At 39.4% G+C, this 27,994-nt stretch overlaps 1 protein-coding gene across 1 annotated transcript in view; it reads left to right on the forward strand.

Annotated features, from left to right (window-relative positions):
- The window catches only part of trit1 (tRNA isopentenyltransferase 1), a 173,310-nt gene that overhangs the window by 87,077 nt on the left and 58,239 nt on the right, over positions 1-27,994 (forward strand). Inside the window, 3 exon segments of the mRNA XM_051936335.1 lie at positions 15,776-15,913; positions 17,115-17,216; positions 17,396-17,553. Of these exon segments, the coding sequence (XP_051792295.1) occupies positions 15,776-15,913; positions 17,115-17,216; positions 17,396-17,553 (398 nt within the window).

Raw genomic sequence — 27,994 nt, forward strand, 5'->3', positions numbered from 1 at the left:
TGCCTGGCAGTTCCATCCCTAGTATTCTTCTCCCAATATACCCAGCATGTGTTCAAACCAATGAAAATCTCACTTCACTAGCTTTGTCCTCCAAACCGTCCAACCTGACATAACCCTCTAATGTATACTCATTCCTAATGCTGTCCATCTTCATCACACTCGATGCAAATCTTAAAATCTTTATCACTGCCACCTCTAGTTCTGTCCTTCTGTCTTTTTGTCAGTACCACTGTCTCCAACCTGTATAACATAGCTGGTCTCACTACGTCTTGTAGACCTTAACTTTCACTTTTGCTGGTACCCATCTGTCTCCTATCACTCCTGACACTCTACTCCACCCACTTCTTCTTGTCTGCACTCTTCTTCACCTCTCTTCCACACACCCTATTACTTTGTACTGTTAATCTCAAGTATTTAAACTCATCCACCTTTGCTAACTGTACTCCCTGCATCTTTACCATTTTTCTGATCTCCCTGTCATTCGCGGACATGTATTCTGCCTGGGCCCTACTGACCTACATTCCTCTCCTCTCTAGAGTATATCTCCACCTCTCCAGGGTTTCCTCAAACTGCACCCTACTCTCGTTACAGATCACAATGTCATCTGCAAACATCATAATCCATGGAACTATTGTCTAATCTCCTCTGTCAACCTGTCTATTACCATTGCAAATAAGTAAGGACTTAGAACTGATCTCTGATGTAATCCCACCTCCACCTTAAACGCATCCATCACTGTTACCGCAGACCTCACCACTGGCACATTTCCCTGTACATATCCTATACCACTCTTACATACTTCTCTGCCACTCCCGATTTCCTCATACAATACCACAACTCTTCTCTAGGCACCCTGTAATATGCCTTCTCTATGTCCACAAAGGCACAATGCAACTTCTTTTGGCCTTCCCTATACATCTCCATCAACACCCTCAGAGCAAATATGACATCTGAAGTGCTCTTTCCCAGCATGAAACCATACTGCTGCTCACTAATCATCATCTTCCTTCTTAACCTAGCTTCCACTGCTGTTTCCCATATCTTCACACTGTGGCTGATCAATTTTATCCCTCTGTAATTACTACAGTACTGCACATCACTCTTATTCTTACAAATTGGTACTAGTACACTTCTTCTCCACTTCCCAGGCATCTTCTCACTTTCCAAGATTGCATTGAGTAATCAGGTTACAAAATCCACTGCCATCTCTCCTAAACACATCCATGCTTCCACTGGTATTTCATCTTGACCAACAGCTTTACCATTCTTCATCCTGGTTCACTATCTCCACATCATTCACCTTCTCTTTCTCTCATTATCTTCATTCATCAACCTCTGCTTGCATTCCTGTCTCTTTATCTCTCTGACTATCCTACTTCTTCTTCGCCAGCTCTTCATCTATATATTCTCCTGTACTTCCCGATTCCACCACCTGGTTTCTTTGTCCTCCTTCCTCTGTCTAAGTATCACTCTAAGCACCCATCTAGCGGTCTCCCTTACTACTTTTATTGTAGGTGCCCAGCTATCTTCATTGCCAACTAATGCCTGTCTTACCTCCTCTCAGAACTCAGTCTTACAGTCTTCCTTTTTCAACTTCCACCATTTGATCCTTGGCTCTATACTCACTCTCCTCCTGTTTTTGATCTCCAATGTCATCCTACCGACCATCAACCTATTCTAACTATGCTTTCCCCTGCCACCACTTTGCAGTCTCCAATCTCCTTCAGTTTGACCCTATTGTATAGGATATAGTCCGCCTGTGTTCATCTTCCTTCGCTCTTGTACGTTACCCTGTGTGCGTCCCTCTTCTTAAAATATTTATTCACCACAGTCTTGTCCATCCTTTTCTCAAAATCCACTGCCATCGTAAGAGCCAACATAACAATAGGCTTCATGGTAAAAACTCCTGTAAAAACTGGAAATTAAGTTCAAAGCTGTCTTATGTAATAATGTAATGTAATCATAAATTAAGAGTACAAAATGTCAACAAAAGTTCAGAAGCAATGTCTCCATGACCAAACAGTTAAATTTGTGAGCTGGAGTGTTAAAGGTGTCCATCACGGATTAAAAAGAAAGAAAGTATTCTCTCACCTAACAGGTTTAAACGCTAAAATAGTACTTTTACAGGAGACCCACTTATTAAGCAAGGATCAGTTTCGGCTGCAGCGAGACAGGACTGGCCAAATATTCCTTTCCAGCTTTACAAAGAAAACTAGAGGTTAGGGAATTCTTATACATTAACAATCTCATTTGTAGTAACAGATGTAGTATCTTATCCTGAAGGGCAATATGTGATCGTCATGGGTAATTTATTTAACCCTTTAACCGCCAACTCCCTAAATATTCCCCAAGCCAGGCGAAATCTGAACAATTTTCGTTTTTTTACTTTTTTACATTTTTACATTTATTCAAGCAGTATTGACCACTAAATGTTGTGCAAGTTGCCAGTGTATACACAAAATCTATAAATGTAACCTGAATTCTCAGCTAAGCAAAACATCTTGATACCAAACCATGCCCTTTTCAATGGTAGATACTGTCGAAACTGTAAGCGGCCCTTCCACGACAATAAACTTTCATCAACTGCAACTGACGGTCCTGGCATGTAGGGCAACTGAAATGCTTCAAATAAATGATCAATCAAAGGACGTAGCTTGAACAAGTGGTCGCGGTTTGGATCTTTCTTATCTGGCTCGTTTCTGTTGTCATTCAAATGAAAGAATTTCAGCAGCAAAGAGAATCGGTTACGTGTCATGACAGCTGCAAAAATAGGTGTTGCATACATAGGATCTGTAGACCAGTACATCTCAATATCTGGTTTTCTGATTATTCCCATCAACATCAAAATCCCAATGAATTTTTTCATTTCGTTTTCATCAGTGTCAAACCAAGCACGAACACGGGAATGTGGAGGTAAATTGGGATTTTTCTCAATAAACTGTGCTGCATACAGATTTGTCTGATGAACAAAATGTCTGATCAAATCAGGTGACACAAACAGCTCATAAAACTGCTCAGCAGTGTAATTGTTTACATCAACAATAAAGCCACACGTTCCCTCAAACGAATGCAGAAAAGGTAGTTCACCACGGGCAGCAGCCCAGCTGAGATGCTGGGGATACACCCACTCAGCGCCGTCATCCGATGCGTCTTCATTCACAGTATCATGCAGCGCATGTTGCTGCTCATCACTGTCGCTAAAATCTTCTTCAGAACTGCTACAATCATGATCAGAACTGTCCAAAATCGCCTGCAAAGCCTCACTTGAAGTCAGTTTACGTTTCGCCATATTCACAGCTGTTACATGCGAATCACGTCACATGACCGGCCAAAACAACCACAGACTTGTCGAAATACAACGTAGTAATAATACCCACGCCAAACCGTCAGTTATACTACTTGCCAGGCATTCATATAACCACAGGCAAATGTGCCGGATAATTCCGGCAGTATGGCGTTAGCAATAAAACAACGGTGCCGGATATATCCGGCAGAGGGCGGTTAAGGGGTTAACTGTAAAGTGATTTTGGTAAATATCTATGCACCTAATGTGGATGATAGGGACTTCATCCACAACATATTTGCATCCATTCACAATTTGTACATTCTCAATTAAGTTAGCCTCTTTTATTAGCAATATGTACAGAACCTAGAGACAATAAAATTCTACTTCAAAACTTTTCGCCACGCATTAATGACCATCTTTCCTATGCAAAATAAGGACTTATTACAATGTGCATCATACAGACCAATCTCACTTCTGAATAATGATGTTAAGATACTCTTCAATGTCCTGGCTAGAAGGACTGAGAAAGTGCTTCCTTCGGTAATATCACAAGACCAAACTGGATTTATTAAAGGCAGACTCTTAACTTCCAATCTTCCACACCTGTTTAATGTAATATATTCACCCACAAAGTCTAACACCCCAGAGATGATAATGTTGGATGCAGGAAAAAAGCATTTCATATGGTTGAATGGAACAACCTCTTTACTACATTGGAGAAATTTGGGTTTAGCCCGAACATATGTGCATGGATCAAACTACTATATACTAGTCCAGAAGCTTCAGTTTGTATTAAGTGAAGTGGGAAGTGAACGCTGGCGATTCTGTCTGCCGCTGCTTGCTGGTGCTCTGTTTGTGTACTTTATCCTAGTTGTTTTTACTTGTTTTTTGCCTTTTGCATCGGATCTTCCTTCGCCTTTGCATTGGATTAAAAACTGATAACACACATTTGCGTCCCTTGCCTCCTTTGGCCTTTATGGTTTACATCTGAACTCCGTCAGCTCAAAGCCAAGGGCCGACAGTTGGAGCGCCTAGCTAAAAAGACGGATCTTGTTGTACACAAGGAAATGTACTCAAACCACACATTAAAATACAAAAATGCTCTCTCTGCTGCCAAAACTGTATACTATTCTAACATTATCAATGCAGGAGGGAAAAATACTAGAGCTCTTTTTTCTACAATGAAAAGGCTAATTACACCACCAGAAAGTGCCGCTCACCATAACCTCTCTGTTAAATACTGCTGCACTTATTTGGATTTCTTCAACTCAAAAATTGAAAAAATCCACTAGCAACTTGCTTCCTCTATTTCTGCAGAAAATGACATAACTATCACCCATATTCCCCTACCAACCACTCTATTCTCAGATTTCAGTTTACCAGCTGAAAATAATATCTTAGAGCTTATAACAAAATGTAATTCTTCCACATGCCAATTAGATCCAAAACCTACAAGCTTTGTTAAGTCTTGTCTGTCACATATTTCTCCCATGATAACTACTATAATTAACTCTTCCCTTACTACAGGCACAGTCCCCCTCTCACTAAAAACAGCCTCAATTACCCCAATTCTTAAAAAACCTGGTTTAGACCCAAATATCATTAACAATTATCGGCCTATTTCAAATGTTCCATTTATATCTAAAGTTCTCGAAAAGATAGTTGCCTCCCAACTCCAGTCCCATCTTTCAAAAAAAAAAAAAACCTTTTTGAACAGTTTCAATCTGGGTTTCGCCCTAAACACAGCATGGAAACTGCCCTGGTCAAAATCACAAATGATCCTCTCCGGGCAGTTGACATGGGACTTTTATCAGTTCTTGTGCTTCTTGACCTCAGCTCTGCAATAGACACCATATCCCATCAGATACTTTTGAAATGTCTAGCTAGTTTTGGAGTCTGTGGCCTTGTCCTCTAGTGGTTTTCTTCCTACCTCACTGATAGGAAGGAATTTGCTCAAATAAAGGGCTTTAAATCTGAGAAGGCAGTCGTTACTCAGGGAGTTCTACAGGGTTCTGTTTTGGGGCCACTTCTTTTTCTCATTTATATCTTCCCAATAGGTAATATCTTCCGGCACCATGGTATTAAGTTTCATTGTTATGGTGATGACACACAGTTATATCTATCCACTAAGTCCACTTCTGTTTTCCCTCCAGATACTCTTATGGTATGTCTCCAAGACATAAAGACATGGATGACTCACAATTTTCTCCAACTAAACAGCAATTAAATGGAGGTTCTCCTCATTGGCTCTAAATCTACACTTGCTAAGGTTAACCATTCTTCTATTTTAATTAACAATATCAACATAAACATCTCTTCCCAATTTAAGAGTCTGGGCGTTATTCTTGACAATTCTCTCTTTTTCTTCCCATATAAGTAACATTTCTCGGACTGCCTTCTTCCATCTCCGAAACATTTCTAGACTTTGTCCTGTTCTTACGCAACACAGTACTGAAGTATTGGTTAATGCCCTAGTCACCTCACATATAGATTACTATAACGCTATTCCATCTGGCATCCCACAAAAACTTATCCATTGCTTACAACTTGTTCAGAATTCTGCTGCCAGAATAATAACCTGTTCTAAATCCACTGAACATATTACACGTCTTCTCTCTCAACTTCACTGGCTCCCTGTTAACTACAGAATACAATACAAAATACTGCTCTTAACATTTAAAGCTCTCCACCACCTCGCTCCCCCCTACCTCACTGATCTCCTCCAGACTTGCGCTCCAGCTCGCTCACTCAGATCCTCGTCTGCAGCTCTACTTTCTGTACCACACATCAAACTCTGTTCTATGGGAGCTTGAGCATTCTCGCATAGTGCTCCTCAACTCTGGAATTCTCTTCTCTCTCATATGTGTCAGCTCGATTCAATAACACATTTTAAAACTGCCCTCAAAACTTATCTTTTCAAGCTGGCATACCAATTGTGAATTCTACACTGTTACTCCCTGTTATCTTTGTTTGTTTGCTAGTTATTGTTTTGTGATTTATCATTCTCTTGTTTTTATTTTACTAATGTTGTTTAATTTTCTTGTAAGGTGACCTTGAGTGCTAAGAAAGGTGCCTATTAAATAAAATGTATTATTATTAAAATTATTAACAACATTCACATTCAGACTACTATATACACTCGCATATAAATTGGGTCTTGAAACCTGAAAAATCGATCCTAAAATCAGACCCCGACTTAAACGGCCGTTAAAAAATGTGATGCTTAATTTTTTGTTTTTTTCCTTACATCTTCTTGTGGGGCAGAGTGGTGGCTCTGTTGCTCTGTTCTGGGTATGATGTTAATCTGCATCCAGCCCTGCATGTAGGCCCTCCAACCTGCAGAGAAAATCCTGGGGGTTGGTGGCAGAATTGGCACTCCAGCCACCATAGAAAACCTCACACTGTTCCATTCTATCTGAACTAGTGTGGTGCTGAGGTGTCACCCATTGCATGGCTGTACTCGGGTCCTAATCTGGGATCCTGAGTTGGTGTTTCATGTGGTGGGTGCGGCAATGCGCTGTATCAGTGCATGCTTCTAAACTCCTCTCTTCTTGACTCCTCCAATCTTGCCTCAGTTTCTCAGGCACATCGAAGTTTGTTGCAGCAGCGTTGTTACCAATTTCTTTCTCTACTTCAATGACATTTAATTTAAAACCAGCTTCATATTTTATTGTGATCGAACGCTACATCGTAGATAAGGGATGCTCTTACGATAAAGGTGTATGAGATACAAAAAACACAAAACAGTGCAAACGTCGCTTCGGAATAGTTCAGGTATTACTGTGTGGTCATGTAGGCACAATACCTAGAAAAAAAAGGCAGTGTGCTCCGTGGTTACTCCGTGGTGCTCCGAGAGTTAGCATATCATAATCTCTTGGACCAATAGCGTCAGTTTTCTGCATTCGACTTATACGACCGACATTATAAAATACCAGAAATTATACGTTAAAATCAACTCCCAACTTATCCGCGGGAGATACGGTACTTCAAACTAGAACATGTTACTAGACAAGGATGCCCCCTTGTCACCACTGCTTTTTGCAATCGCCATTTAGACACTTGCAGTTCACTTTTCGAAATGCTTATGAGATGAAGGGGATTATCAGAGAAGGACTTGAACAGGAAATTTCAGTCTATGCAGATGATATGGTAGTAAATATATCAAATCCACAAAATATTGTGCCTGCAGTCCTAACAACACTAACCGAATTTCAAAAGATTAATTTGAATGAAAGTGTGCTCTTTCCAGTGAACTCTCAAGCACACAATATTCGATTGGAAACCTTCCCTTTTATCATTGCAGATCAGTTTAAATACCTAGGGGGTAAACATCACAAGTAAACATAAATATTTTTATCAACAAAATTTTGCTGTCTGCATGGAAAAACTTAAGCAAGACTTGCTTAGCTTTAGCTGGAAGAATTAACACTGTCGAGATGAATATCCTTCCTAAGCTTCTTTTTCTTTTTCAAAGCATTCCAATATACATCAAGAAATCATTTTTTAAGAAGTTAGATACAATCATGGCCTCATTTATTTGGAATTGAAAACATCCACATATCCAAAGGACAACCCTACAAACCTAAGACAGAAGGTGGCATGGCTCTACCTAACTTTCAGTTTTATTACTGGGCAGCAATTATACAAGCTATACAAGCTATAAAAACCTGGACATTGACACAAATAGATGAACATACACAGGCTTGGTCTGCAATAGAAATAAAATCCTATAGCACTTCTTTATATTCCTTGTTTTGTACCCCAGTAAATACAAGTTATCGCCAATATACTAAGAACCCAATTGTGCTTCATTCACTCAGAATATGGAAGCAATGTAGGAAGTACTTCAAGATAGAGAAGCCTTTATCTGTGGCACCTCTGCACAATAACCACCTTTTTCCACCCTTTCAAACATACACAGTTTTTAATCTTTGGAAACCATTCGGGATTAAATCACTTAGATTTCTGCATAGACAACGTCTTCACATCCTAGAAACAATTACACTCCAAATTTAAATTTCCAGCAACACATTTCTTTCACTACCTCCAAATTAGAAACTTTACTAAACAATACCTGCCCAATTTTCCTTACTTTCCACCTATTTCTATAGCGGAAAAAATATTGATCAGTTTTGAGGACTCAGATAGCATGTCTGTAATATACAAAAACATTTCAATGTTCCTCCCTTTCAAAGATCCCAGAATCATCATCATCTTCTTTCGGCTGCTCCCGTTAAAGGTTGCCATAGCGGATCATCTTCTTCCATATCTTTCTGTCCTATGTATCTTGTTCTGTTATACCCATCACCTGCATGTCCTCTCTCACCACATCCATAAACCTTTGCGTAGGCCTTCCTCTTCCCGGGCAGCTCTATCCTTAGCATCCTTCTCCCAATATACCCAGCATCTCTCCTCTGCACATGTCCAAACCAACACAATCTTGCCTCTCTGACTTTGTCTCCTAACCATCCAACTTGAGCTGACCCTCTGTTTTCATTTCTAATCCTGTCCATCCTCGTCACACCCAATGCAAATCTTAGCGTCTTTAACTCTGCTACCTCCAGCTCTGTCTCCTGTTTTCTGGTCAGTGCCATCGTCTCCATCCCATATAACATAGCCGGTCTCACTACCATCCTGTAGACCTTCCCTTTCACTCTTGCTGATACCCATCTTGTCACAAATTACTCCTGACACTCTTCTCCACCCATTCCACCCTGCCTGCACTCTCTTTTTCACCTCTCTTCCACAATCCCCATTACTCTGTACTGTTGATCCCAAGTATTTAAACTCATCCACCTTCGCCAACTCTACTCCCTGCATCCTGACCATTCCACTGACCTCCCTCTCATTTACACCCATGTATTCTGACTTGTTCCTACTGAACTTCATTCCTCTCCTCTCTAGAGCATATCTCCACCTCTACAGGTTCTCCCTCAGCCTGCTCCCTACTATCGCTACAGATCACAAGGTCATCAGCAAACATCATACCTGTCTAATCTCGTCTGTCAACCTGTCCATCACCATTGCAAATAAGAAAGGGCTCAGAGCTGATCCCTGATGTAATCCCACCTCCAACTTGAATGCATCCGTCACTCCTACCGCATACCTCATCACTGTCACACTTCCCACGTACATATCCTGTACAACTCTTATGTATTTCTCTGCCACTCCTGACTTCCTCATACAATACCACAGCTCCTCTTGAGGCACCCTGTCATATGCTTTCTCCAAGTCCACAAAGACGCAATGCAACTTTCCATTTTTCATCCTTTTCATAGCTGTCCTTACTTCCTCCTTGTTAATCCTTGCACATCCTGATTCACTATCTCCACATCATCCAACCTCTTCTCTCTGTCTTTCTCTTCATTCATCAGCCTCTCAAAGTACTCTTTCCATCTGCTCAACACACTCTCCTCGCTTGTGAGTACTTTTCCATCTTTATCCTTTATCACCCTAACCTGCTGCACATCTTTCCCAGCTCGGTCCCTCTGTCTAGCCAATCAGTACAGGTCCTTTTCTCCCTTCTTAGTGTCCAGCCTCTCATCATACGCCTTTTCTTTAGCCTTTGCCACCTCTCTCTTCACTTTGTGCCTTATCTCTTTGTACTCTTGTCTACTTTCTGCATCTCTCTGACTATCCAACGGCTTCTTTGCCATCTTCTTCCTCTGTATACTCTCCTGTATTTTCTCATTTCTTCATTCCACCACCAGGTTTCCTTTTCCTCCTTCCTCTTTCCAGATGTCACGCCAAGCACCCTTCTTGCTGTCACCCTCACTACATCTGCTGTAGCTTCCTAGCTGTCTGGTAACTTCACTGCCACCCAGTGCCTGTCTCACCTCCTCCCTAAACTCAACCTTGCAGTCTTCCTTTTTCAACTTCCACCATTTGATCCTTGGCTCTGCCCTCACTCTCTTCCTCTTCTTGATCTCCAACGGCATCCTACAAACCACCATCCTATGCTGCTTAACTACATTTTCCCCTGCCACCACTTTGCAGTCTTCAATCTTCTTCAGATCAACTCTTCTGCATAGGATGTAATCTACCTGTGTGCATCTTCCTCCACTCTTGTACGTAACCCTATGTTTCTCCCTCTTCTTAAAATACGTATTCACCACAGCCATGTCCATCCTTTTGGCAAAATCCACTATCCTCTGACTTTCTTCATTCCTCTCCTTGACACCATACCTACCAATCACCTCCTCATCTCCACTGTTCCCTTCACCAACATGCCCATTGAAATCTGCTCCAATCACCACTTTCTGTCCTTTGGGTACACTGTTCATCACTTCATCCAACTCACTCAAAAAATCTTCTTTCTCACCCATTGCACACCCAACTTGCGGAGCATATGCACTAACAACATTCATCATCACACCTCCAATTTCCAGCTTCATAACCATTACTCTGCCTGACACTCTTTTCACCTCCAAAACACTCTTGACATATGTTCCTTCAGAATAACTCCTACCCCATTTCTCCTCCCATCCACAACATGATAGAACAATTTGAATCCACTTCCGATCCACCTGGCCTTACTCACCTTCCATTTAGTCTCTTTCACGCATAATATATCAACCTTCCTTCTCTCCTTCATATCTGCTAACTCTCTCCCCTTACCAGTCATACTGCCAACATTCAAAATTCTTAGCCTCCGTTCCACTCTCTTTACTTTCCTCCTCTCCTCCTGTTTCCAGACACGTCTCCCCCCTCTTCTTCTCTTTCTTCGGCCAACAGTAGCACAATTTCCGCCAGCACCCTGTTGGCTAATAGTTCTGGTGACGGTTGTTGTTAACCCGGGGCTCAACCGATCCGGTAGGGAATTTTGTATTATTGTCCGCATATTGATTTGGCAAAATTTTACTCTGGATGCCCTTCCTGACGTAACCCTCCCCATTTGTCCGGGCTTGGGACTGGCACGAAGAAACACACTGGTTTGTGCATCCCCTGTGGCTGGATTCAAAGATCCCAGAATACATTAGGGGAAAAGGATCTCTCACTCAACATTTCAGAAAATGGTCTTAAGGTGGAGAAGGACAAACAAACTGTAATTGCCTTTACTTCATTATTGGCACGCAGACTTATTTTCTTAACTGGAAGAATCCTAACCCGCGTCTTTTAAGTCAGTGGGTAACTGATTTTATATATTATTTGAAATTGGAAAAGAAATATAATTCTCACATAAAGGATCTGTGCAAAACATTTTTAAAACCTTGCAGGATCTAATCAATAACATTTTAGGATAAGCATTTAAATTGCGGAAGTTGATTCTCTTCCATTTATTTTAATTATTTGTATTTATTTATGTATGTATTTATTTACTTATATTTCCTACTATTAACGTTTCACTCTGTTGGCCCAGCTCTCTTTCCCATGGGAGGGGGTTGATTTAATGTGAACTTAGTTTTGTAAAATCAGTAGCTGCTCTGCTACAGTCTTTTCACCTCCAAAACACTCCTGACATACTGTTCTTCAGGATAACCCCTAACCAATTTGTCCTCCCATCCACACCATGGTAGAATAATTTGAATCTGCCTCCAATACACCTAGCCTTACTCCCCTTCTATCTGATCTCTTGCACTCACAATATACCAACCTTCCTTCACTCCATCATATCAGCTAACACTCTCACTTTACCATTCATATTGCCAATATTCAAAGTTCCTACCCTCACTTCCACTCTCCTAGCCTTCCTCCTCTCCTCCTGCCTCTGGACATGCTTTCCCTCACTTCTCCTTCGGCCAACATTAGCCCAGTTTCCCCCAGCACCCTTCTGGCTAATAGTACTGGTGGCGGCTGTTGTTAACCCGAGCCTCAACCTGTCAGTATGGACATCTGTATTGTTGCTAGCATATTGATCTGTCACCATTTTACATCGGATGCTCTTCCTGGCGTAACCCTCCCCACTTTTCCAGGCTTGAGACTGGCATGAAGAAATGCAGTAGTTTGTGCATCCCTTGCGGCCGTTTTACTTGAGAATTAGAGTCTTGTCATTCTTTTCTACATGTGTATTGTACACTTGGAAATCATTTGCAACTATGTGCCCTGTAGGTGGTGCAGGAATGCACTCTCAGCATACTTAACAAAGTTTTCAGTGTTGGCGTCTGAAGATCAAAAATGACCTATCATCTTGAAAAGATTGCATTACTTTGGCAGGGCCTGTACTTCCCTGGTGATACATTTCAGCTAATGTAAATCTTTATTTTTTTTCCTATTATCTTTCTTCTTCTCTTCTTAACATTCCTCACAGTTCACTCATCCAGCAACTCATTTCCTCCTTGAAAGTGCATCACCATTAATTGCACCTCTGTCTCCTTCCACACAACACATCCACCAGAATTACAACTGCTTGACTGCATTATAAGATGACCATAAGTCTGACCAATAAGTCAAAGCTTGGTGTAAAGTGAGGAGTAAATCATCGGATAATGCTTTAAAAAAAAAAAAAAAATTTTAACCACAATAATAATAGCATAGTACTGGAATTTCTAACTTGTTACAAGTAACATTCTCAAATCCACTTACTATACTGGCAGCACTGGGATAGACTGTTATTCTATTGCAGCCCCACAGTCATGGTCGCAGTGGGCAGTTGATCTAATGTGCATTTCTTTGGAAATGTGGGCATACCTGGAAGACACGCAGAGTAACTTGGCCTTGTTGCAAGTCAAAATCAGTTATCAGGAGCTCTTCTTTGATATTAATTTCTGCTGCCACTCTAACAGAAGACATCTTTGGTTGAAATAAGATTTGTGAGCATATCTTTCAAATTGGGAATATCTCTAAATAATCTATTGTAATTACTCAACATTTCTTTTATTACAAAACTTGTTGTTTTTCAAGTAGTGCTTGACCTGAAAAAATAATTTTAAGTTAAGGAACAGTATGTACAGTATAATGTGTCTTATTGGGGGTTCTGCCTTGTGTTTCTTTCATTGGATTTTTTTTTCTACTGTAAGATTGATGTTCATCTGTGTTTTAGTATGTTTGGAAGGCATGACAGAACATAATAGTTGCATTTTGTGTAATTTTTATCATGATTTATAGCTATTCTTCTCAAAAGTCTGCCTTTGGTCTCTATTTCTCTTTGGCTCCCTTTATACTGTATCTAGCCTTAACATGCATTTTCAGTGATCAGGTAGCAATTTACCACAATAAAACCAGGTGTATACACCAATCAGCTACACCATTAAAACTCCTTTTGACAACAAAACACCTCTGACCTGTCAAGGCATGAACTCTGCTAGACCTCTGAAGGTGTCCAGTGGCATCTGGCATCAAGGTGATAGCAGCAGATCGTTTTAGTCCTGTAAGTTGAGAGATGGGCGTCCATGGATTAGACTTTTTGGGGTGGACCTATTCTTGTTTCCCAAGGCAAGAAACAGCTCTTCATGAATGCCAGTCCATTACTGATCCTACTCATGTCTATGCATGCACACACACTGTCTCTCTTTGGGAATGATGGAGAAAAATCAGAGTAACCGGAAAAAATCCAACACATGAGGAGAATGTGTAGACTCCATTAAAACAATGATTGGGCGCATGATTCACTCTTTGAACCCTGCATCCAGGCAGAGCTACCCACCACACCATAATGTCACTCTTTTCATTTAATTATTTGTATTTATTTGTTTCCCAAAATTAGCCTCAATTCCGAGGCGTTGTACCACAGTTCATTCATATTTTTTTCATTTGACAATAAATATCATTGTTAACATATTGTTTTGTTTGCTAGTAATTTTGAGAAATATGGCTGGTGAATGCTGATCAGATTTAAATTTAATTAAAGGAGCCTACTGGTGGAGACTAAAAAAAATATTTTAAATGATACATTACAACTGTTTGAATTTTTCTCTTCAAATAAATTTTATGGACTTGTGAATTTAAGTGTTGCTAAGCCATTTGTTTTGCCTGAGGATACAGTGCAGAGATCCTAAATAATTTAGTTGTTGACTGCTTTTATTGTAAGGCAGAAATGAGAGAGTGAGGAGAAACATGGTGGAAGAGATGTTACCCTGTTTCCAATGAAGAGAACATTTTCAGCCTACTTTCTCAGCCTTTTTTCAATTATAATATATTTCCCTAACTTTCTTTTCATTGCAAACTTATTTGTCCTAGTTCATCGAAATATATTCTGTTATTCTCATAATACATTTTCAAAGAGATTTTCGATTTTTTTCATATTTTAGTTAATGTTTTCTGAAGTCCTTTATTTGAACTTTAACTGTGGTAGCATATGAGTAGAATTTGCATGTTCTCATTTGCTTCCCACCTCTTAAAGATGTATTGGTTAGGCTAGGTTGATTGATGACCTCTAAGTTGTGTGTGTGAGTGACCATGCAGGTATACAGTGATCCCTCGCTATATCGCGCTTTGCCTTTCGCGGCTTCACTCCATCGCGGATTTTATATGTAAGCATATTTAAATATATATCGCGGATTTTTCGCTGCTTCGCGGGTTTCTGCGGACAATAGGTCTTTTAATTTCTGGTGCATGCTTCCTCAGTTGGTTTGCCCAGTTGATTTCATACAAGGGACGCTATTGGCAGATGGCTGAGAAGCTATCCAGCTTACTTTCTCTCTCTCTCTCTCTCTTGCGCTGACGTAGGGGGGTGTGAGCAGGGGGGCTGTGTGCAGCTGCTTCCTGAAGGACAGGCTGCACGGAGCTTCGCATACTTAAAAGCTCAAAGGGCACGTATTGATTTTTTTTATCTGTCTCTCGCTCTCTCTCTCTCTCTCTCTCTCTCTCTCTCTCTCTCTCTCTCTCTCTCTCTCTCTCTCTCTCTCTCTCTTCCTGCTCCTGACAGAGGGGGTGTGAGCTGCCGCCTTCAACAGCTTTGTACCGGCGGTGCTTCGCATACTTAAAAGCCAAAAAGCCGTATTGATTTTTTTTTTGACTGCTTGCTTTGCACTCCTTTGAAAAGGAAGATATGTTTGCATTCTTTTAATTGTGAGACAGAACTGTCATCTCTGTCTTGTCATGGAGCACAGTTTAAACTTTTGAAAAAGAGACAAATGTTTGTTTGCAGTGTTTGAATAACGTTCCTGTCTCTCTACAACCTCCTGTGTTTCTGCGCAAATCTGTGACCCAAGCATGACATTCTAAAAATAACCATATAAACATATGGTTTCTACTTCGCGGATTTTCCTATTTCGCGGGTGGCTTCTGGAACGCAACCCCCGCGATGGAGGAGGGATTACTGTATGAGAGTGCTTGGTAGTTGATTGGCACTTTATGCAGGGTTGGTTCCTGCATCGTACGAAATATTATGGAAATAGTTTCTAGCCGTTTGCAACTTAGAACTAAATTAAGTTGGATCAGATGGAATGACAAGAGTTTAAAGTTACTTCTCATTAATTTAAAAAATGTATATGAAGTATTTATGCATTTTTTTGTATTTAGTAGTTGAAATAAGTAACTGAAACATTTCATTTTAATGTGATTTTTTTTAGAGTTAAGATTAGAGAAGTAAACCTATTTTACTCTTCACAGGTATATAAAGGACTTGATATAATTACCAACAAAGTAACCATGGAAGAACAAGCATTATGCAGCCATCATATGATAAGCTTTGTGGAACCACTTGTCAAGTCCTATACCATCATTGACTTCAGGAATCAGGCACTGTCTGTCATATCCTTTACGGAATATCTTAGTGTGGATCTGTCCCTGTTTAGGAAGTTCAATGTTGCTGTACACAATTTGTAAAATGGTCATATATGTAATGGGATATTTTGATTGTGTGTTGTAGTCAAGGACTTTAACAAGTTTGCACACCTCTTATGTATGGCAATAAAATGCACAACTGTGTTAAGTGTTCGTTTGCATTGTAGCTTTAGAGCAAAGATTGACAAAAAACAAATAAGCTAGACCTTTTTGCTGTGAATTGATGAGTCTATAAAAAACAATAAATATAAGTGATATAGTGTACTATTTTGACATGAGTTAATTTAGACAGTGTATACATAACTGCTTTAAGATGAAATGGGATTCTATTAATTGGAACACTAAAAAACTGTAACTGAGTAATAGTTCTTTCAGTTGGTTAGAAGTCTGCAAGTTTAGGCTGCCACTCTAGGACAGCAATGTGAATGAAGCCTGCTTCCTGAAGGATCACAGTGGCTGTAGTTTTTCATTCCATTTAGTTTCCTGAGTTGAAGATGTAAAACAAATTACAGAAAAATCATGGAGTATTCTGATTTCAGATGGGAGAATCCCTGTTTATTGCAGAGTTAAGTTGGTGGAGGGACCCTGTGAGGCTCACAGCATTGAATAGTCCTGTTCCAAACCAATCCACACTGCTGGAACTTTTATAGAGTAAGTCTGATTAGTGTAGCTGAAGTCAGATCAGTGGCTTCTTAGCCAAATGATCATAGTCTTGACTAAGGCAATTATTGCCATTATGTTGATTTGACATGTTAGAATTCTTGCTGTGCCATGTCATCTATCTTTGATATTATGGTATTTCCTTTTCTCAGAGCATCATCAATGTAGTTTATTGAACACAAATTTACATATCTCTGTAACTGGCTGTAAATTAAAAGAAATTAGCACTCTGATGTTGCTTTTTAAGAATAAAAGAAGAAAACATTTTCATTAACAATAGTAATTGGTGTCTAATTGAGAAAATGGGTTGAATGAAAGCAAACAGTATCTCAACTGCTCTGGAATGTTTGGATTTCTCCCAGGGAGCTTATTTTGAGAAGAAACAAATTCTACTAGAAATTTATATTGGTTAAAATTCCTAGATGAAATAAGTTAAAGCACAGGGCTTATTGCATGCAAAAACAAATTAAAAAATTAATAAAGTATTTCAGTTTCCTTAATTTAGTAAATTGAAGATATATTTCAGAGAAAGAATGTGCCAATCATTGTGGGTGGAACAAACTATTACATTGAATCTCTATTATGGAAAGTACTGTTGGACATAAAGGTAAGATCTTGGTTATCTCTGTGATGCATATATTCATTTGTGATCTTCTTATTATACTGCTTAAAGTATTTTCTCATGTGTATGTTGTTTTTTATATTGATTTTTGACTTTTATATTTTGACTACCTATGAGTATTCTTCTGTCTGTTATTTAAAATATTTTTGTTTGTTTTTGTGTAGCAAGTGGACAGTGATGAGGAAAGCCCGCAAAATGACAAAGCCAGTATGAAGGCTAATCTAGAAAACCTAGATGGCTTAGAATTGCACCGGCGTCTCACAGAGGTTGATCCTGATATGGCTTCCATGTTGCACCCACACGACAAGCGCAAGGTGTCAAGGTAAGACAGTCCTTGAGTCATGTGTCTTGAAAAAGTACTTGCAAAAATGATGCAACTTCCAGCTTTTTTCCATTATGCTTTCTAAAGCACAGTACAGAGCTGTGAAAATGTATTTGTCTCTTTCCGATTTCCTTTATTTTTACTTAATTATAACATTAATTAACTGTAAATTATGTTTACTGTGGTTGTCTTTTGCATCATGCTACATTTGTTTGGAGAAACAAGTGTTATGAAAAAGCAAAAACAGAGGTAATTGGAAAGGGGACAATGCTTTTTCAAGTCACTGTAGCACTTTAAAAGTAACTGGGAAATAACTGCAATAAGAAGGGAGATACTCAAGTATGAATTAGTTGACAAAGTATAAATTTGAGTAACTTTTTTTTTTCCCTAAAGCATGCCATTAAACCCTGAACACATAATTACTTACTGAAATGTAGTAAATGTAGCCGCATATCCTCATCACATTACTGAAACTGTAAAAGTTGAGCTAAGTATGCTGTCCTAATGGACAATTACCAGATTGTTTGCTGAAATCTATGGTTATAGCCTGATGTCAATTTATTGTGTTGGTAAGGTTAATTTTCAACTGAGCACATGATTATCTTATTTTAATACAATTGTGAACTTCAGATAACTTCTGAACATGGAAGAGATTTTTTTACTTTTAGAAGCACTAATGGAGGAATTGGTAGCTGAGAAGAAATCAGTGTCGCCAGTTTGGCAGACATTGGCCTCAAAGTAGATGAGTGTGGCGGGCTAAAGATTTAACCAAAGTAATATGTCAACTAAGCAGGAAAGTGGTTGCCATGAAAGACTCACAAAGATGGACTTGCACAGTCATTTGCATGTACACAAAGGTGGTCCAAGGGAAAAAAAAAAATCAGATTTCAGTTCTCTGCAATCTTCATGTCTTCATCATTCTTCATCATATTTATAACAAACGCACAACATTTTAATGAAAATAAATAGTATTTAGAGATCACTTCATTTGGCAGTTTTATGTCATCTGAACTGAGCAACAGACAACTGTTCCGCACTTGCAGGTCTACAACATAAGCACTGTCAATGATGAAGTTTGAAAATTCTTCCGATGGTTTTCAACCAGTCAAAAAAAAAAACTGTTACTGTTCGTCTCCCGTTGTCTGTATGTAATTTGTACTTTTTCATGAGATTTAATTCCTTATTCAGCCACACTGTTTACCATCGTCATGTGTGCCAACAGATCAGAAAATTTGATAAGCTGTCCACTGTTTTGGTGGTTTTTTGAGAAATGACAGAGACCTTTATTTGCTTTTTCTATATGGATGTCTAAGTAGGATGTTGTTCTTTATGTTACTAGGTCAGTCCACCAACTTCAGCTGCTCAGATTCATCTGTCAGTCAGGTAATGTCTGGTAATGGTGGATGCTGTAGACTTTGCACCATCTTTTTCTTTGTTTCTGCAGAGACTCTGTAATCAAAAAGTGATAAAACAAAAACTTCTGATTACTACTAGAATGTTGGGGGAACTCCATCTTAGTAGTAATAATGTTCTCTGTTTCAATTTGTTTTTTCATTGTGTCCTAACCACTTAGCCAGTTAAAAACCCCACACAAGAGTGTTTACGCATTAATACATTTTCTGAATGGTCCATCCATCCATCCATCCTCTTCCGCTTATCCGAGGTCAGGTCGCGGGGGCAGCAGCTTGAGCAGAGATGCCCAGACTTCCCTCTCCCCGGCCACTTCTTCTAGCTCTTCCGGGAGAATCCCGAGGCGTTCCCAGGCCAGCCGGGAGACATAGTCCCTCCAGCGTGTCTTTCTGAATGGTGTGCCCCCTAAATGTTTCACAATCGGGTAAAAATTTTACAGATAAGCAAGCTATCCCTAATGGACAAAAATAAGCCTTGTGGTGAAGTGATTCTGCAATATCAACTCTTTGCATTGGTTTCTAGACCAATTTACACTATTCAGCTAGTTTGGGCAATACTGCTATTTTTAAGCACTAAAGGCTTATCTCACCAACCATTAATTATTGCTGCTTTTGAATTTGAGTAAAACACCAAATAATAGGCAGGGCAGTCTAACTTGAGCCCAGTGTGCCTCAGCCATTTCAGGTTATTTATGTGAATGAATGTTAATAAATGGTATTATAAAGTGTCATTTTAAAGCATTTTTTTTTTCTAGCCACATTCATCGGCCTTCTGCTCCTCATAAATGGTAAACGTACAGGAACAGAACACGATCACTTACAGCCTGGAGTAAAATTAAGTGGTATACCTTTTTGGTTGTGTGAGACCTCGTGGCCCCTGAGCTGACGCAATTTAATTTGGGCATCTACTGTAGTAGTTCATGTCTGAGCACCAGTGGTTGAGAGACATCAGACATAGACTCAAAAATATAATAGTAATAAAAAAAAGAGTGAATCTTTGTTTATAGTGATTAAATGAATAAAACAAACTCGGTGCAATGTAATCAAGATGAATGTGCACAGTTCCAAAGTCCGTTTTCAGACAAAAAGCACACAGGAAACAAAAGACATATCTACAAAAACAAATCCTTTCCTTCTTTCAACAATCAATCAAAAGGATTAGAAGACTGTTTACAAAAAATGAACCCATAGTGATGAACCCATAGCTCACTTGGTCAACACTTCTCTCACATAAAGATTGACTGGGTCAGGGAACACTTAAAATACAAACCATTTAACATGCTACTTTAGTTACGATGAGGTTTGAGAATCTCTAGTAAATTAAAAATCGATTTTAAAATGAAGTTTACACTGTTCTGCTTTAATGACAAAATAAAGAGATTTCAAGTATTCCCCATATGCTGTGCCTTTTTGCCAATCCCGTTACGTGAACAGAATGCAGACCCTCACTCATCCAATCTCAACATGAAATACTCTGAAGATGGGTTGTGCTCAGTGTGTTAACCAGGCACTTCTCCACTAGTGATTCAAAAAAACGTTTTTTTTTTTTCCTTTTTAAAGTTTATTAAATTTTAATTTTGTCACAGCATGCTTCATATATCACAGGCAAGGATGTCTTTGAAAAATATTTTCTCCCAGGGATGTCGTATCTTGGGTCGAGCTTTTTAACCAGTTGCTTAAAGCCCTCCTTTTCCACTATTTGGTTTGGCATCATATCCTTGGCCAAACAATATGTAACCACATTGGTAATTTCTATCCACCGTTTCCTCTTCCTGTTATATGGAATGCAATTAACGAGTGCTCCAGCGATGCTCGGTTGAGTCATTTGTTAATTTTCTGGCTGCCCATCAGCAGCTGTTAGTATCTCTTAGGGGTGGGCGGTATGACCAAAATTCTATATCACGGTATTTTTCTAAATTATCCCGGTTTCACAGGATTCAACGGTATTTTTTTCCCCTTGCATGAGTAGATGTTAACCACATTTTCCACTGCAATTACTGGCTAAGAATAACCTATTCCACTGTCAAGAGTATTGTACACTGTACAAAAAAAACATTTTAATGTGCACACAATTATTAATACAGTTTTGCATTGCCCCATAAAGTGATAGTTTTCAAGGGGGTGGCACTAATGGAGAAGGTATCACATTGCATGACAGATGCAGTCAAAATATAGAACCTTTTTATTGAACAAATTTTGAAAAACAAACTATAATTTTGACAACATATTTTCAACCATACAAAGAGGCATTTAGACTTAGTAAAATATCCAGAAGTGCTTGTCAAAAATTGTATTGCACCGAATATGTCTTAGAAAAGGAATAAATAGTAAATATTTTTTGTAAACCAACTACACTTTCTGTTAATGTTAACAATCTCTGTCCACTGACACGTTAAAATGACTTTTTAAACAACTTTATCATCATTAAACTGCATAATATTTAAACTAATAAATAATAACAATAAAATAAATAATAGTATTATTACTGATAGTTGCACTATTACTTCAAGACTTCAAGCCCAGGTGCATTAAACAGTATTCACCAAATTAAAATAAAATAAAACAAGTGCAACTTGGTGATGACATCTTTACCAACTGAACCATCATTTAGGCAAACTGCATTAATATGGACCTTGCTTCAAGCTAAGCTATACTGGGAAGAAAAAAACAAACTATATGTCGAGAACAAAGTCGACATTTCCACTTTATTCTCGCCGTTTATGTTGAGATTAAAGTCGACATTTCCACTTTATTCTCATAGTTTACTTCATAATTAAAGTAGAATGTCGTAAACTAAACTTCTTCCTAAAATCAATGTTTAATCAATTACTTAATTTACCCCGTCATAAATTAATGCAGCACATTAAATGCTTTGTGTTACGTTCCCCGACCCAGTGGTTAATCACTACGCTTCTTAAACTGACTTCCTCCGCACTAAGAGAAGACAGTGATCACCATACAGAATCTATTCACTTCATGATATTCCTGCTTTCTGAAAATTTAGAATGCTAAGATAAATACTTGATATCATTTTCATGATGAAATGCATTAAAGCAGGTATTACACATGCACATGCTGGCCAAGTCCAGGCTAATTTTCCTAGTGGGTGGTAACCTGCTGGACCTAAACTGGATCCTAAGAGTAGCAACAAGAAGTCTATGGTCAGATTTCACAAAATGGGCACTTCTGTAGACCCTGCAGTTTTGCAAGAGCCTCCGGCATCTGCCCACGCGGATGTGATTGATCTCCTTGACTGCCCCACCAGTATTGGTGTACCAAGTCCAACGAATCTGTTCTGGGTGCTGGAACCAGGATCTAGCATTTCGTAGCCCCTGACCTTTAGCAAATTCAAGGAACACAGAGCCTCTTTCACCACGGTCACCAGACTCATGTGGCAGAGACAATCCTTATAGCCAGCCCTGTCAGTGCCAGTGGCTGCATTGAAGTCACCCATGACCAGAGGAGTGTCTCCTTGTGGGCACCCATCAACCACCGAGCGAAGCTGCGAATAAAATGTCTCCCTCGCCGAGACCGTCACTCATTGTGGTCGGAGCTTACACTGAGACAACAGACAAGGCAGTCTAGTAATATGCTCGTTGACAGCAGTGACATCGGACACCATCGGAAGAAGCTAATCTGCTACAGCAACAGTTACTCCGCGAGTATGACAGCCATCAGAGCAACCAGAACAATAAAAAGTATATCCACCCACAGAGATCTGGCCAGTCCCAGGTCTGTGCACCTTGGAGAGTGCCGTCACTGAAATGCAGAGTTTATGGAGCTCCTCCAACAGCAGAGGAAGATGATCATCTTCCTAGAGAGACAAGACGTTCCATGCACCTACCTGTATCGGCTGCCTCAAATTGGGACCCGAGTGCTGCCGTGCAGCGGGCGACGCCTCAACACCAAACCAGCTTCGTTCCCCAACAGACCTGACCCCATTAGCTCTCCAACGGTTTCGACTCTTCCGAGGATAGGGCTCCCGAGGGCTTTCCCCCATCCCCGTCATGATGTGAGCAGTTTTCCTATGGGCGGCTGCATCAGAGCTACTCCCGCGGATAGCAAAAAGGAGTCTTTTCCATTGTCTCGGAGCTGTGCAAGGTTTTTTTTACGGTGGCTGGAGTGCCAATCCTGCCACCATCCCCCATGATTTCCCTGCAAGTTGGAGGACTGCTTGCAGGGCTGGATGCAGTTTAACGTCATACCCAGGACTGAATGCTTTGTACGTATCGAGTATATTCTGTGCATGGCTGCCTTCCACTTCACAGAGTCACAAATCTTTCCAAAATGTACTCTGGGGTCTTTGAAAGGATGAGACTTTAAAATATTTTTATAAATTGTAGAGATGCTGTCCGAGTCTTCAAGACTGATAAATAATTTATTTTTCTTGAATAGAACAAGGTGGAAGGTTAGGGGAATTGGGCAGGTTCTGTTTAGCAGAGTTTCTAGCTTGAAAGTGGTGCAAAAATTGTGTTGATGAGAAGTTGTATTTGATGAGTAATTGTTCGTAGGATGCAAAAACAGTATTTATGCAAATCTCTTAAGTGTCTTAATTCTGGACATTTTCCAGACATTGAATAGTGTATATGTTTAACGGGATGGAAAAAGGTGGTAGTTATACAGAGGTGCAACCGATAAAAGCTATTCTGTCTTAAAGTGCTTCCTACATTGGTTTCATATTTTGAGAGAATGAAGGTTAATTGGACTTTTAGTGTAATGATGGTAGTCTGTATTAACTGAGCCATAGAGCATGGAACATAAAGAAATACTGCAAGATTTTATTTCTATTGCAGACCAGTCTTGTAGATATTCATCAATTTGTGTCAATGTCCAGATCCTTATCTCTATATATAATCTTCATTTGGATCTTGATCTTTGTTTCTCCGCAAATGAATTAGAAGAAGAAGCACTAGAGGGCAGTAGAGAGATAGCTAAAACATAGGCATTGCATTAAGAATCTCCTCCAGGCTTATACTACTGAAGACTGTAGTACTCCAGTCACACCTCAAAACACAGGCATTCAAACTAAACAAATTGTTGTGCTTTAAATTAACTAATCTTTATATATAATCTTCATTTGGATCTTGATCATTGTTTGTCCACGAATTCCATGCATGCGTAGACCACCTTCCAGTTTAGTATGTTATTGTTACTCACGGATGTCAACAATGTGCCGGAATAATGAAAGGGATGGTGGACAGTGTTACGCTGGTTAGCTCCTGAGGCCTGGTTAGAGAATGAGATTGCCGAAGATAAAAGGTACGTGCCTACGTAACATATGACTGAAAGAAAGACAGTGGGTAAAATGAATGACAATGTAACAGCACGTTCTGGAAATTATTATTGTTACGTTGTAGCCGGCGAGTGCTGCGTGTCTCACAGTTGTACCGTGGCTTGCTCACATGTCAGTGAAGTGATCCCTATTTATGCTTTAAAGAGCCTGGATACCTATGTGTCCCCCTTTTATAACCATTGCTCCGTGTATATTGCCTTACTCTTTGGATTGCCACAAAGCAACCTGCGAGATTGGAGAAAGGTTGAGAAGAGATTGTGAGAGGAAACGACAGCATCGTGAAAACGAGACGGACTGTCAACGGAGAGAAGCAGAAATGCTCCTACACCACCACGTAATTACTATTCGGACAGTGATTCCGAGTAGGCCGTTCCTATCGAATCAATGTCCAAGGGTTTTCTTTTGTAATTTTGTTTCCCTTATAAAAAATCATAATGCTGTGCGACAAAGGGCCCAGTTCACGACTGGTAGCCGCATTTAAACAGGGAGCCCTTCACAGACAACTTTAACACGCCCAACGTAGTTGGGCGCACATGGCTAGTAACTTGTATATTTGCTGCCAAGTAGTAAATTGAAAGTTGGGTAGTGTCATGTGCCCTTCTGCTTTAGGTCATTGTAGAGTCTGCCTTTGGATATGTGGATGTTTCAGATTCCAAGTTTTGATTGAGTCTAATTTCTTAAAAAATGATTTATAAATGCATATGGGGATGCTTTGAAATAGGAAGAGCAGCTTGGGAAAGATGGTCATCTTAATAATGTTGATTCTCCCTGCTAATGTAAGGTGGAGGGTAGACCATCTAGTCACATCTTGTTTGTTTTTCTTTCTATGCAGACAGCAATATTTGTTAAAAAAACAAGCTTTATATTTACTTGTAATATTTACCCCTAGATATTTAAACTGATCTGCTAAGATAAATTGGAAGGTGTCCTGCCCAATATTACGTGCTAGAGAACTCACTGAAAAAAGCACGCTTTTATTCAAATTTTTTTTAATTCAGATATCTTTTGAAGATCTGCTAATGCTTTTAAGACTGCTGGCACAGAATTTTGCGGGTCCGATATATACAGTAACATATCGTGCATATAGTGATATTTTCTGTTCAAGTCCTTCTCTGAAAATGTCATTTATCTCTGATGTGTTTCGAAAGTATACAGGCAATGGTTCAGTGGCGATTGCAAAGGTGATAAGGGGCAGCCTTGTCGAGTACCACATTCTAGTTTGAAGTTTTCTGAAATAATGTTAATACGAGCTGAGGCTTCTGGACTACTGTAAAATAGTTTGATCCATGCATATATGCTTGGATTGAACCCAAATTTGTGTCATAGTGTGAATAGGTAGTCCCGTTTAACCATATCAAATTCTTTTTTAGCATCTAAAGATAATAAGATCTCTGGGATGTTAGATATAATGGGTGAATATATTATATTAAACAAACGTCGAAGGTTAGAAGTTAAGCGTCTACCTTTAATACTTTCTCGATCCTTCTGGCTAGAACTTTGGAGAGTACAGTATCTTAACATTGTTATTGTGAAGAAAGATTTGTCTGTTTGATGCACATTGCAGTAGGTCCTTCTTCTTCTTAGAAAAGACGGTTATTAATCCTTGTCAAAGTTTGAGGTAGAATTTTTTGTCTTTAGTTTCTGTAAACGTTGCTAATAATAGTCAAGCTATCTTATTTGAGAATTTTTCTTATAAAATTCCACTGGATAGCCATAAGGGCAAGCTTCTTTCCCACTTTGAACTGAGTTTATAGCATCTAGTAATTCTGAAAGTGTCAGAGGTTTATCCATTTCCACAGCACTTAGAGTATCTAGCTGTTGTATTTCTAATGAAGATTGTGTCTTATCTTCTTTAAACTGAATAGAATATAAGGACTTATAGTACTCTAAATGTGTCAGTTATATTTTTATGGTCAATAATTTTATCCCCATCTATGTTGTTGATGGTTATTGCATTACAGACTTCTGCTTATGAATTTGTTGTGCTAAGATCTTATTGGCCTTTTCTCCAAGTTCATAATAATGATGTCGCAATTTAAAGATAAGCTGTTCCGTTTCTTTAGTAGTCAAGAGGGTTAAATTGTGATTGCAAAACCTGTCTTTTCCTATAGAGTGCCTCATTTGGAGACCTGCCGTATTCTACAACTTTTCTGGTAATTTCACTGGTTATCTCAGGTGCCTTCTTGATTTCCAGTTTATTTTCGTGAGAAAGACATGAAATAATCTGTCTTCTTAAAAATGCCTTCAGAGTTTCCCAGAGTATACCTCCTGAGACCTCTGAGGATGCTTTTGTCTCAAGAAAATAATCAATTTGCTTGGATATGAATTCTGTACAGTTCTCATCAGCTAGTAATAGGGGGTTAAGGTGCCAGTTACAAGAGGAGTGTGTAGGGCGCAGTAATTTAAGCTCCATGATCAGAGGGGCGTGGTCAAAGATAATGATAGTGTCATACTTAAACAAAATTTGAAAGTGGGCAAAAAGTTCTTGTCTATGAGGAAATAATAAATTCTTCAGTAACAATGATGTAGAAGAAGAAGTATACTCATAGGTTAGGAATTAAGAATCTCCATGGGTCAAGTAAGTTATGATCCGTTACAAACTGTGCAATTATCTTTTCAGTATTAGATGTTATCACCGTTGTATCTGAGTATCTATCCCACTCTGGATTTAAAACGTAATTAAAGTCTGCAGCCATTATAATTTTGTGAGTGTTCACATTAGGGATAGATGCAAATAATTTTGGAAGGAAGCTGCATCATCCATAGGTTGTATGGGTGGTTACCTACCAGGTAACGCTTATGGTTGGCCAGCAAGTCAGCTAACATCAGCCACGGTGCCTTCAGTTGTGAGAAGCAGATCATAGAATGGTTAAAAATAGTTTACTGTCAAATAATGCAAAGAGTACGCGACACGTGTTTCGCCCTAATTCTTGGCTCATCAGGTGTACACACTCACTGCACTCCCTTACGGGAATTGAACCTCGGACGTCAGCGCTAGAGGGGCTTCACAGCGGTGAAGTATTGCTTTTAAATTTTAATTAAGAAGAAAACAAAACCTTTTTAAATTGAGGGAAAATATACCAATAACAATTTGTTAAGGATCTGTTTTTTTTGTTAAGCTGCCTTTACACAGCCTGTCCGCTGTTTTATAAATGACCGCCATATGAGGCCGTCCTTTCTCCTTCACAGTCAGATTACGTGTGAGGCGTGATGACGCGATATGCAACCCCGCCTCCCACAGTCGGCGAGCTGCAGTCCATTACTGTATATGCACAAAAAAGAGGTTCCAGTTATGACCGTTACGCTTTGAATTTCGAAATGAAACCTGCCTAACTTTTGTAAGTAAGCTGTAAGGAATGAGCCTGCCAAATTTCAGCCTTCCACCTACACGGGAAGTTGGAGAATTAGTAGTGAGTGAGTGAGTGAGGGCTTTGCCTTTTATTAGTATAGATAATAATTCATGGCATTCGTAGTATGAATCACAATCTGATTGTATGGATGGTTACCTACCAGGTAACACTTGTGGTTGGTCAGCAAGTCGGCTAACATCCGCCATGGTGCCCTCTTTCAGTTGCAAGAAGCAGATCATAGAATGGTTGAAATAGTTTACTATCAAATAATGCAAAGAGTACGTGACACGTGTTTCGCCCTAATTCTGGGCTCATCATGCGTACAAACTCACTACACACCCTCTTAGGAATCGAACAAGGTGAAGCCTCTTATGTTGTACAACGGCGTG

The sequence above is a fragment of the Erpetoichthys calabaricus genome, chromosome 14 (assembly GCF_900747795.2).
Source record: "Erpetoichthys calabaricus chromosome 14, fErpCal1.3, whole genome shotgun sequence".
Classification (NCBI taxonomy): domain Eukaryota; kingdom Metazoa; phylum Chordata; class Cladistia; order Polypteriformes; family Polypteridae; genus Erpetoichthys; species Erpetoichthys calabaricus.